This window comes from Rattus norvegicus, chromosome 18 (assembly GCF_036323735.1).
Source record: "Rattus norvegicus strain BN/NHsdMcwi chromosome 18, GRCr8, whole genome shotgun sequence".
NCBI classification, from domain to species: domain Eukaryota; kingdom Metazoa; phylum Chordata; class Mammalia; order Rodentia; family Muridae; genus Rattus; species Rattus norvegicus.
In genome coordinates, this window is record NC_086036.1 from 26,460,646 (window position 1) to 26,474,021 (window position 13,376).

At 43.3% G+C, this 13,376-nt stretch overlaps 1 protein-coding gene across 5 annotated transcripts in view; it reads right to left on the reverse strand.

Annotated features, from left to right (window-relative positions):
• Brd8 (bromodomain containing 8) overlaps positions 1-13,376 on the reverse strand; it is a 48,283-nt gene that overhangs the window by 4,822 nt on the left and 30,085 nt on the right. For all 5 annotated transcript variants that reach the window (XM_063277225.1, XM_063277224.1, XM_063277223.1 and 2 more), the window contains 3 exons: positions 10,317-10,474; positions 2,658-2,747; positions 738-806 (listed from right to left, as the gene is read on the reverse strand). In XM_063277225.1, the coding sequence (XP_063133295.1) occupies positions 738-806; positions 2,658-2,747; positions 10,317-10,474 (317 nt within the window). The remainder of the gene's footprint in view (positions 1-737; positions 807-2,657; positions 2,748-10,316; positions 10,475-13,376) is intronic.

Consider the following 13,376-nt stretch of genomic DNA (forward strand, 5'->3'; position numbering starts at 1 on the left):
ATTTTTTTTTCTTTTTTTCGGAGCTGGGGACCGAACCCAGGGCCTTGAGCTTTCTAGGCAAGCGCTCTACCACTGAGCTAAATCCCCAACCCCATGTTAAAAATTTTTAAGTCAGAGCTTCACTGGCTGTAGAATATATCTTGAGTTTGTGAGTACCATAAATAAGATAAGTAGCCCAGGGCTGGAGAGATGGCTCAGTGGTTAAGAGCACTGGCTGCTCTTCCAGAGGTCCTGAGTTCAAATCCCAGCAACCACAACCATCTGTAGTGGGATCTGATGCCCTCTTCTGGTGTGTCTGGAGATAGTATACTTATATATCTTTATAAGTAGTAAGTAGCCCAATAGAAAATAAAGACTGAAAAGACAGATAAAAGCCTGTACTCACTTCACTCCCTTCAGACTTAGAAGCAGAAGGATTAGGAATTCAAGGTCAACTTTAACTATGAGGCAACCCACAAGACAAAAACAACAAAGAGCTGAGCCAGCCTGGGGTTGTAGCACAGCTGACAGTGCTTACCGAGGACGCACTAAGCCCTGGGTCTAACCTTCAGCGCCTGGTTATAAGCCTATGATCCCAGAACTCAGGAACTGGAGTCAGGAGGGTCAGAAGGGCAATCAAGGCCATCCTCAGCTATCTGGTCAGTTTAAGGCTACCCCGGGCTCTAAACAAACAAACAAACAAAATAAATAAATAATAAAAAGTCGACCAACCTTTGCCTTGGCCCCTTCCTACTGACCTTTTCACCACATCCTTGTATCCTGGGGCCTGCTTTTCTGATACAGGTTTCAGAAATGGGCTGCTAAACCTGTTAAGAAACAAAGCCGCGTGGGTGGAGAAGCTGCTGCTGAGTCAGTCGTAAAGAGATGGGCTAACAGAGCTAGGCATGGTGGCCCTGCAGCACTAAGGCAGCTGAGAGAGGAGGATCACCAAGAACTGGAGGCCTGCCTCGCAACAGCATATGACTTCTAGTTCTAGGTGAGCCAGACTACAGAGCCAAACCAAACAAGCAGCAATGATGACGTTTGTCTTCTTGTTGACGTCCCAAACAGGGGCAGGGGGTCCAACCTGCAAAATATTTTACTATTATTTTTTTTTTTTTTTTGGTTCTTTTTTTCGGAGCTGGGGACCGAACCCAGGGCCTTGTGCTTCCTAGGTAAGCGCTCTACCACTGAGCTAAATCCCCAGCCCCAATATTTTACTATTATTATAGTCTTCTCTCCTCTTCTCTCTCTTACTTCTTCTTTTTTTTTTTTTTTTTCAGAGCTGGGGACCGAACCCAGGGCCTTGCACTTGCTAGGCAAGCGCTCTACCACTGAGCTAAATCCCCAACCCCTTCTTAATTCTTTTGAGACAGGTTTTTTATTGTAGCCCTGGCTGTCCTGGAACTTGCTTTGTAGACCAGGCTGGCAGGCTGCCCTCACAGAGCTCCCCCTGCCTCTGCCTCCTGAGCGCTGGGATTCAAGTGTACCACCTATGCCATGCCTGGCTCATAGAAATCTTTTTAAATTAAGGGCTCAAGGGGTTGGTAGAGCGCTTGCCTAGTAAGCGCAAGGCCCTGGGTTCGGTCCCCAGCTCCGAAAAAAAAATAAAAAAAAATTAAGGGCTCAAAAATTGGTTCAAGTTTTCCAAGATCCTGATTTTTAGTTTCCCTTTTAAAAATATTTATTTTGGGGTTGAGGATTTAGCTCAGCGGTAGAGCACTTGCCTAGCAAGCGCAAGGCCCTGGGTTCAGTCCCCAGCTCCGAAAAAAAGAAAAAATAAATATTTATTTCATGTTATGTGTATGAATGTTTTGAGTCCAAATAGATATGTGTACATGTATGTAGTGCCCACAGTAGCCATAAGAGGTTGTCTGATGCCATGGAACTTGAGTGCTGGGCACTATGGGTGCTGGGAACTGAATCCATGTCATTTGCAAGAGCAGTTATTGCTCTTACCGGCTGAGCTTTCTCTCTCTCTAGTCATTTGTTTGTTTTGAGGCAGGGTCTCATGTAGCTCAGGCTAGCCTCAAACTTGCTATATCGCAAAGGATGAGCATGTATTTCTGATTCTCTTACCTTGACTCCTTAAGTGCTGGGACTATAGGTTTATACCTGTATACAGGTGTATGCAACACTGAGGGTTAAATCTGGGGCTTCATGATGATAGGCAAGCATTTTACCAACTGAGCCATGCCCATTGTCGGAAAGAAAACCTACCATATGGGAATATATACATACATATATATATATGATATGTCATATATATAACACAAAATACGTATTAGGAATAAATTTCTAGAGGCAATTCAAATAGCACAGCAATGACTTCTTATAAACTAATGAAACACCTGTAGGTCTCAACCATGGCTTGGTTTTTAGTTTGGGGGACTCTGTTTTGTTTTGAGACAGAGTCTCCTGCAGTCCAGGTCTGTCTCTAACTAGGATGCCCTTCAGCTCCTGATGGTCTACTCCCCTCTCTAAGGCTGGGGTGGTAGCTTGTGTGGCCCCAGCCAGTGTTGGCTATGCTCAGATGAAACCCAGGGCAGGTGGGGCATCACCAGCTAAACTGCAACCCACACCCCACGTGGCTCGTGTGAGGGACGGACAGATCCACTGCTGTGCTCGGATCCAAGCGTGGTTTTGGTTCCGGAGATAGTCTCCCTTTGGAAACCTACCTGTGACTGGCAATCATCTTCCAGACTTGCAGAAGAGTCTTCTTAAATAAGAAATGATCCTGAGTAGGATCACCTTGGCTTAGGTCACTCCTACAGAATACATGACAGAAAAGAGACAGTCGCTTCATAAGTGGTGCTGTGTCGCACTCGCTGGGTAATGAGGCTTTCTCAAGCCATAGTGCTCCTAATTAAACATTTGAAGGACTAGATTATCATAGGTATGAAAATTACTTACTATTTTATAAAGGAGAGTAAACTATATATATATATATTTTTTTAATTTTTATGAGCCTCTGTGTGTGCCTGTGTGAATTTATGTGCATCAAGAATGAACTGGTCCCAGTAGAGCACAGTAGGGCGCCCGGGATAGTGGAGTTACAGATGGTAGTGAGCTGCCTCTTATGGAAGCTGGGAACTGAACCCAGGTCCTCTACAGGAACAACCAGGGCTCTAAACTGCTGAGCCATCTCTCTCCAGCCACAATAAACTATGCCACGACTTCCCAATGAAGTGGTTACGTTCGTTGGCTTGTTTCATATTTCTCTTTGTTTCTTTAGAGATAGGGTCTTGTATAAAACACCTGGCCTTGAACTAGCTATGTAACTGAAGATGCCCCTGAACTACTAAACTTCCCTTCCTCCATATTATACAGTGTTTGAATTATAAGCTTATGCCACCATGCTGAGTAGGTATTCACTACAACTCTCTAATTGTGCCCTTTTCCTTTCTTCTTTTTCTCCCCCAGCCCCAGTATTTGGAGAAAGGGTTAGCTATGTAGTCAGGACTAAAAATCTCTGCTTATATCCAGGCAGTGGTGGCACACACCTTTAATCCAAGCCTGGTCTACAGACCGAGTTCCAGGGCAGCCAGAGCTACACACCCAGTCTTGAAAGTCAAACAAAAACAATGAAACAAACAAACAATTCCACTGTTTAGTCCAGGATGTCCATAAACCGTTCAACCTCCTGAATCTCCACTTTCCCAAATGCTGGGATTGCAGGTGTCTGTCTGGCTCACCTGTGCCTTGTCTACTCCTGCTCAGTGCACCTGTGCCTTGTCTAAGACTCCTGCTCAGTGCACCTGTGCCTTGTCTACTCCTGCTCAGGGCACCTGTGCCTTGTCTTCTACTGCTCAGGGCACCTGTGCCTTGTCTACTCCTGCTCAGGGCACCTGTGCCTTGTCTACTCCTGCTCAGGGCACCTGTGCCTTGTCTAAGACTCCTGCTCAGTGCACCTGTACCTTGTCTACTCCTGCTCAGGGCACCTGTGCCTTGTCTACTCCTGCTCAGGGCACCTGTGCCTTGTCTACTCCTGCTCAGGGCACCTGTGCCTTGTCTACTCCTGCTCAGGGCACCTGTGCCTTGTCTAAGACTCCTGCTCAGTGCACCTGTACCTTGTCTACTCCTGCTCAGGGCACCTGTGCCTTGTCTACTCCTGCTCAGGGCACCTGTGCCTTGTCTACTCCTGCTCAGTGCACCTGTGATTGTACAGAACCAATCTATAAAGTGGTTTTTGAAGTGGGCATGGTGGCACATACCTATAACCCAGCACTTTGGAGATAGAAGCAGGAAGACCAGAGGTTGAAGGCTACAGAATGAATTGAAGGCTAATCTGGGCTACATAAGATGCTGCCTCAAAGGAAAAAAAGTTTTTGTACAGTGTTCTTTTTTAAGTACATATAACCACCTGACACATATTCCTCATATATCAAAGAATTCTGTTTTTATTCTGTTTTTAATAAGAATTCTAAAACTATTTCTCTTTTTCTCTTTTTTCTTTTTTCCCTTTCTTTCTCTCTTCTTTCTTCCTTTCTTTCTCTTTCTTTCTTTCTTCCTTCCTTTCTTCCTTTCTTTCTTTCTTTCTTTCTTTCTTTCTTTCTTTCTTTCTTTCTTTCTTTCTTTCTTTCTTTCTTTCTTTCTTTCGATACAGGGTTTCTCTGTATAGCCCTGACTGTCCTGGGACTCTCTCTATAGACCAGGCTAGTCTTGGACTCATAGATCTGCCTCCAAGTACTGGGATTAAAGGTGTGTGCCACCAACTAGATGTTTTTCCTTTTCGGTCTCTCTGTATGCCACACGAGGCAGGCAGGTTTAGCAATCCGGAACTTCATTTCTTTGGTCTATACATATACCAACCATTTTTCTAGGAATGCACTTGGCAGTCTAAGGCCCTTACCTGAATGCACTATGTACACATCCTTCTCTGAACAATGTACCTAGAAACCTGTCAGCAGCCTGGGACCTCCCCTACTTTCATCAGGCTGCATGAACTTGCTTTACACAATCGAAATACACTATTCCCCCTAGCAACCCTCTTAATAATGGCCACCCCCTGCTTTCTATTCTAACACATTCTCAGGTGGGCCCATTTGCTCTAGACTAGTTCTGATTGCAAATGGTGTTGCCCTGTTCTAGAGATTAAACCCAAGCCCTCATGCATGCTAGTCAGTAGCCCTCAGCCCTCTTCTGTATAGGAATCTTAGCTGTTTTGGGTTTTTCCTAATTTCTTTTAGTGTGTGTGTGTGTGTGTGTGTGTGTGTGTGTGTACACATGCACGTGTGTGCCCAAACCTATGAAGGTTAGAGGGCGACTTGAAGGAGTTCTCTTCTTCCACCATGTGAGAGACTCATCCTGAGGACTGACCTCCTCAGGTTGGCAGGTGGCAGCAAGCCCCTTTACACACTGAATCCTCTCTCTGAGCTTGTTTTTCATTTATTTACTTATTTATTTAGGCACTAGGACTTCTTGTTTTCTGGGCAAACACTCTATCACCAAGCTATAACCTTAGCTTCATAATCGTTAAAAAATACCTACTATAAATTCATTTCTCTGTATGATACTTCCTACCCTGGGCTAAATTCTTCTAATTTTGCTTTTCTTCCAAGATACAATAGTTCAGTATTTCATCTCACCTTATAATTTTCCCAGTTGAAATTTTTTCTGTTGAGCCAGGTGGAGGTGGCGCACACCTCTAGTCTCCGGGCTCAGGAGGCAGAAGCAGGTGGATCTCTGAGTTTGAGGCCAGCCTGGTCTACAGAGTGAGTTCCAGGACAGCCAGGGCTACACAGAGAGACCCTGTGTCAGGGCAGAGGGTGGAGAGAGAAAGAAAGAAATGTTTTATGTTTACTCCAAAGTTAAAGTCTATGTTATATATCCAGATTATATACTGTATCATCCCCTCGAAAACATTCTCTTAACACTTAAATTTCCACATTCTCTAAATCAGGCATGGCAGCACATCTGTAGTTCCAGTACTTGGAAGGCAGAAACAGGAAGATCAGAAGTTCATCATCCTTGACTACACAGTGAATTCAAAGCTAACCTGGGCTACATGAGACCCTGTCTGAGGATGGAAAAAAATCACATTATCATTTTGCATTGTATACCAAACAGTATACATCTATGTGATACTACAATTCTTATTATCTGTTCAGTTTTAATAATTTTATGAATACAATAGTTCACCTGTATCTAGATTCAATTTTCAGATTTATCTTATATTTAATTTGGTGTGTACGAATGTTTTGATTGCATGTATATATATATTACTATTTGTCTCTCTGATAGCCATGGAGGTCAGCAGGCATCGGATCCATTGGATCCCCTAGAACTGGAGTTACAGATGTTTTTGAGCCACATTGTGGGTGCTGGTAACTAAACCCTTGTCCTCTACTAGAGCAGCAAGTACTTATAACTGAGGATTTATCCCTCTAGCCCCACCTAAATCATTTACTAATTTATTTTGAGATATGGTCTGTGTATCCCTGGCTATCCCAGAACTTGCTATGTAGATCAGGCTGCCCTCGAACTCACAGAGATCCCCCTGCCTTTATATCCTAAGAGCTGGGATTAAAGACATGCGCTACCACACTTGGCCTCACCTGGATCTAAATCATGTACCCCCAAATCATACAATTTTACTATGATCTTTACTCAATGTATTCCTAAAAGCTATTATTTACCCAAAACACCACACTATTCAAATAAGACATTTAAAGCACAAATTTCTTTTCTTTTTTCCTATTTTATTTATTTTTTAAGATTTTATTTTTGTTCTGTAAGTCTGTGTGTTTCTGTGTACATGAGTGCAGTGCCAGAGAAGGCCAGAAGAGGGCATCAGACTCCCTGGCGCTGAGTTACAGGTGGTTGTGAGCCTCCGGAAAAGGGTGCTGGGAATCGAGCCTGGGTCTTCTGCAAGAGTAGCAGTAGCAAGTGTTCTTAACTGCTGAGCCTTCTCTCCAGCCATTCCTATTTTATTTAACGTTTTTATTAGCATATTTAATTATACATAATAATGGGTTTCATTACATTTTCATACATGCACATTAATATATTTCAGTCATATTCACCATCCCTCACCATTTCTTGTCCTCCCCCGACTCCTGCTAATCTCCTTCCTTTCCCCAGATAGTCTCACTTCTACGTGTGTGTGTGTGTGTGTGTGTGTGTGTGCATGTGTGTATGTGTGTGCGTGTGTGTGTGTGTCCCGACGAGTGTCATTAGGTCTGTTTATAGGAGGGTGGATGGGAAATGTGTTTATAGTAGCATGAGTGCCTTAAGTCTTTGATCACTCAGACCAAATTAACAACAGCTCCTTTGAACTAGATTGTAGAACTTCAGTTATACATTTACATAAGTATTTAATGTAGCCACTGTACTATGGTAGGTTTTATAAGCTCAAAATTAAACCAACTATGCACATTTTAAGAATTTCTATCTTGCCTTTATTTTACCTATATGGAGATATACCAAGCAACATAAATAATAAAGCAAGGGAGTAGATAGTACTTGTGTGGTAGAAGTGGAACCCAAAGGGCTCAGTTTCTCAGGTCTCTGTCTGTGGGGACTAAGGAGTGAGAGAGAAGAGTCTGGAGAATGACGGTGTTGTTTTCCAACGCTAGAGCGGTCTGTGAGCATGCTAGCCTAGAGCTCTATCAGTGAGCTCTACCACCGGGGTCTACCTCCACCTGCCCACCGCAGGGCTGCTGTTTGACAAAGGGTCAACCTGGGAGCTAGTGAACTCTGGGATTGGGATATGAGACCTCAATCCCGGCTTTGTGACAGAGTTTTAGAGGAGTTTTAAACTTCTGCTTTAACATAAGAATTCAACTTTCTATCTCTCCTTTGGTAATTGGCCAAGCCTATACCTTCACTTAGAGGGGGAAGCAGCAGGATCAGAAGTGTGAGCTCCTTCTTACCTACATACAGAGCTCCAGGCCGGCTTGGGCTGCATGAGACCCTGCTCAAAAACCAAATAAGCCAAATGGGTATTTGGTCAGCAGACATCACTACTGCTGTGCTATTGCTTTCTTTCCTCTCCTGCCTCCTCCCTCCCTTCTTCTTTCCTTTTTTCCTTCTTCTTTCCTTTAGATACAGAGATATATGCATTTTTTAATGAACCAAAACATTCCATTTTGAATGGAAACTCCTTAAAGACTCAGAAAGTTGCCAGGTATGCTGGCACATGATAGAGCTAGATGGATCTCTGAGCTCGGACCAGCCGCATCATATAGGATATTTCAGGACAGCCAGGGCTATGTATGTTTGAGACCTTGTCTCAAAACAAAATAAACGAATGAACAAACAAACAAACGAGACTTGGGGAATTCTAAAGGAGGCTCATTAAGCTCGGTAAGCAAATAATTGGCAAATCTCGGGACTGGCAAACTTCAGAACTGAAGATTCACAGGACACTCCCCTGCCCCCCCTACCACCACATACACACACACAGTTATATAATTAGTAAGGACTTCTGAGGAGACTCTCCAATTTATTGAGCTACCTACAGAAAGATCCAAGGTTTCCTCTTACACAAGTTATTACCCAGTGTGGGAAGAGTTTCAGTGAACCAGCTGCCTTTGTGATGTCCATTCTCCTGTAAGGAACCCCTCCCCTGTTTTTCAGTAAATGACCCTAGCAAACTCCTTAGTTCTCCAGGTTGGACTCTGGTGGTCCCATTCCTTTGTTCTGTTGTCAGTTCAGAACAAAGTGAAGTAGGTAGATTTTGTTCACATTTCCCAGTAATAACGTCACATGAAAACAGGTTCGTTATGCAGTTCAGAGCATCAGCCTCTCAGAGTCTGAGATCACTGCCTGCCCGCACCAACATAACTGACTGGTTTGTGCTTTCTAGTAACCAGTTTGAGCAAGCAGTTTCTAGTAACACTTGTAATCCCAGAACCGAGGAGCCAAGAGGCCAGAGGAGCGTCACAAACACAGGACAGCAAGAGTTGCCTAGTAAGACCATTCTTTTCCCCAAAATAAATAGATAAAATATGGTCTTCAGTGCCTCAATTACACATAAAAAATAGGACAATTAAATAACACTTTCCCAAGACATGTGCAAGATAAAGGGAAAACATAAACATAATCTTAACAAGCTAGGTGGGGGCGGTGGTTCCCAACATTGGAGGAGAGAACTAAGAGGATCAGCATTTCACGTTCACCCTCAACTACTTAGCTATTTTGAAGCTAGCCTGGAATACGTGAGATCCTGTCTTAGGGAAAAATGTAATCATTTTTAAAGACATTTATCTATAAAATTAACTAATTTTGAGAAGGGCTTTATCTATAGCTCTGGCTGTCCTGGAACTCACTCTGTAGACCAGGCTGGCCCTGAACTTTCAGCAGTCTTCCTACCTCTGCCTCCCCAATGCTGAGATCACAGGATGCATTCCTGGCTCTGCTTCAATAGTTTCTTGGATTTCTTGTTTGGTTTGCTTTGGTTTTTGGTTTTTTGAGACAAGGTTTCTATAGATACCCATCGCTGTCCTGGAACTCACTCTGTAGCTCAGATTGGCCTCAAACTCAGAGATCTTCCTGCCTCTGCCTCCTGAGTGCTGGGATTAAAGACTGTGCCACCACTGCCCAGCCTGCTTCAATAGTTTTAGAAAAAGGAATGTCTTTATAATAATAGATCACTTAGCATCATTTCCGAAGTAAATGAAACTAGTAATTATTGAGAAGGTTAATTTGTGAAAAAGACTCAATTTTCCCCCTTTTCACAGTGCTGGAGATTGAACCTAGAACTTTGCATCTACTAAGCTGGTGTTCTGCCACTGAGCTACATACCCACCCATGAGACTAATGTCAGCAAACTGCTTTAACAATGTTCATTTACTCATACACGTATGGGTGTCTTGCTTGCATGTATGTAGTAGTGTTGCGTATGTGCCCGGTACTGAAGTTCGGAAGTGGGTGTCATTTCCCCTGGAACTGAAGTTAAGGGCAGTTGTGAGCCACAAAGGTAGGTGCTGGGAATTGAACCCAGGTCCTCTGCAAAAGTAGCAAGTACTCTCAATCACTGACCAATATCTCCAGTTTCAAACAGGCTTGTTTTATAATAGAATAGCATATAAACCTCTATTTATAGTACATCAAAAATTTAACCTAAGCTCAAGAGCTCAGACTAGCCTTAGTAACATGAGAACCTTGTTCAAAAATTTACACTTGTAAATTCCTTCTAAAAAAACTTATAAAACAATTTATTTCATAGTAATGAACTCAAGTAATTATAAAGAGAAATAAATACAGTGTGAGTCCTAACGCCGGTGGAGGAAGATCTATGTTAGAGGTCCTAGCAGTGCTGGGGTTCCACGCAGGACCTTGAGTGTGTTACACAAGCACTCTACCATTCAGCTGCACCCCAGCCCTATACTTACAGTTGTGAGGAGTTACTACAGTTGTAAAGGATATTCACAAGGGGAGCTTCCTGAACTCGGACGCCATCGCGACCCTCACCTAAAGGGGGCGTGTCTTCTCCGTCTGAAGCGTCCCCTTCACCCTGGCCGGTCTCTTTGGAGTCTTGCAGAGCCTCCTCCTGGGAAATCCAAGAAGCACGAGAAACTTTAGAGTGCTGCTGTCTGCATCATAATTTTACTTACACGGAGTAAATGAAAACAGACCTTAATGTAAGAAGAGGCCAATTCTGTGACGATACCAGAAAAATTAGAGAAAGGTGACTTTAGTAGACAAATCGATAAAGTTTTCAATGATAATCTGAACAATTTTAAAATGGCTTCAAAATGAAAAGCCAATTTACTTAGTTCTAAGTTTGACATTGACCTCTATAAGAAAAAACAACAACAACCCCCCCCCAAAACAAAACAAAGAAAAAACAACCCTCCACTATAACCTGTGGTCTTAAAATCAGCTATTATAGCTGGTCAGATAATATCAACAATGAGATTCCAAATTTGCTGATTATGTACTAAGACAACTGTTAGGATAAAAATGACAAGATTTTGGAACATGGGGGAAGCTAAATAACAAGAGGGCGTGTAGCTGGCTAGGGCACATTGAACTATGGCTGTAGGCCAGTACAGGGCTCAACTAGCATGCTTGAAGGTCTAGATTCTATCCTCGACATGAAGAAAAGAAACTAAAATAGGCCTCAGCAGGCTCTTGTCAACCCCTGCGTATGTATGGACACCTCCCTGAGAGGTACAAGCAGTCCCCATTGCCCTTTTCCCGAGAAACTCTTCAATGTTAGGTATTTGACATTTCCACAAATTCCCACATTTTTTTTTTCCGGAGCTGGGGACCGAACCCAGGGCCTTGTGCTTCCTAGGCAAGCACTCTACCACTGAGCTAAATCCCCAACCCAAATTCCCACATTTAATGCATATAGTTGTTACAAACTAAACTGTGGGTAAAGACATCTTTTAAGAAAGTCCCTGTCAGGGGCTGGAGAGATGGCTCAGTGGTTAAGAGCACCGACTGCTCTTCCTGAGGTCCTGAGTTCAAATCCCAGCAACCACATGGTGGCTCACAACCATCTGTAATGAGATCTGATGCCCTCTTCTGGTGTGTCTGAAGGCAGCTACAGTGTACTCATACAATAAAATAAAATCTTAAAAAATAAATTAAAAAAAAAAAAAGAAAGTCCCTGTCTATTCCAGGAAAGAGAGCTGCACCTCAAGTGCCCCAGCACAGGCTATGAGGTTAAGACTTCAAAGAGGTTAAGAGATCAAAACTTCTAAGGCTAGATACTAGGGGCAAGTGGTTATTGCCACTTAGTCTAGACTTTCACTCTGAAAGGTGAATTTTCTGCTTTTTTTTTTTTTTTTTTTTTGTAGCAGAAAACAATCCTCTATTTTGGGGGGTAAATGTTACTTGAGTACATGGAACAGGTTGCAGCTAAGAGCAGAGGGATGTCAGGGGGATGTCGGGAGAAGACAACTCCTGCATATAATCTACAGCAAGATTTTTTTTTTTGTTTTTGTTTATGTAGACAAGCCTTCTCTGTGTAACCCTGGCTCTCCTGAACTTGACTGTAGACCCGATTGGCCTTGAACTCAGAGATCTGGCTGCCTCTGTCTCTGGAATGCTGGGATTAAAGGCATGCACCACGACTGCCTGGCATTAACAGTTACTATTCATTGTGCTTGACATGAGTTGTCTTTTTCCGTTTATTTTTATTTTTATTATATTTGTATGCATGCATATCTCTCTCTCTCTCTCTCTCTCTCTCTCTCTCTCTCACACACACACACACACACACACAGGGGAATATGTGGAGATCAGAAGACAACTTTCACAGCAGTCCCTTCCCGCCTTCCAGTATGTTGGTTCTGGGGATTGAACCTGGGTCTTCAGCCTTGGTAGCACACACCTTTAGCTGCTGAGCCATCACACAGGCCATTATTTTCCTATTTAGCTATTTACCTTTTTATTGGTCTGAGACAGGTCTTACTGTCTTGGCCAAGCAGATCTCAATCCTTAAATTCAAATGATTCTTGTACCTCTGCCTCCTGAGTAGCTGGGACTATGGGTTTGCATCACTAAGGCCACTGAATTGTCTTGTTTGCCTGTTTGCATCCCAATCTTATTTATTTCAAGGTGTAGGTGAGGATAACCTCAAATGTCTGATCACCCTGCTGCCATCTCTTGGCTGCTGGGATTGCAGCTGTGCAACATCACACCCTTCCTGTTTAGCACAATGGATCAAACCCAAGGCTTTATGTATGTATGCTAAGCAAGCAGCCTACAAGCTGAGCTCACCCCCAGCCCTGTTTGTGTTTTAAGACAGTGTCATGTAGCCCAGACTAGTTTGAAATTCACTGTGTAGCAAAGGACGACCTTGAACTTCTGATCCTCCTGCCTCTGCCGTCAGTGTGCTAGGATTACAAGGGTGTGCCACAAAGTCTGGCTGAATCCTTACATTTAAATCACACACACACACACACACACACACACACACACACACACACACACACACACACAATCTTCAAAGTAGAACACTAATCTGTTTGGAGCAGAGAACACAGAGGTTCTAAATATCCAGCAACATATTGAAGATCACATGGCTAAAACTGGTGCTAAAGCCAGACTTTAGACACAAGAATGTTATCTAAGTCTTTGTGGTTAAGCCTTGTGTTCTAGCCACTCTGTTGCACCACCCTGTGAAGATCAGGTAATAGAAGTATGTTACCTCGCCCTCTCTGCAGGTAGCCCCTTTATGGCATAACTATGTGCAGGGACAAGAGGTGCCTCTGGCATTCCACATTCTCTCAGGCTTCTTTTCACACTACGTCCAGCTTTGCTCATCAGTCTGCCTGCAGCGCTCTTCTTTCACCTTGGGTTCTCGTTACCCTTCCCTCCTACTGCCAAGTACCAGACGAAGGGCAGCAGGTCTCACTTGATTATTTCTTGCTAATGCACAATGACTCCATTAAATAAATAAGCTACCTGCAATCAAAGTTTATTAGTAGATGCATAGG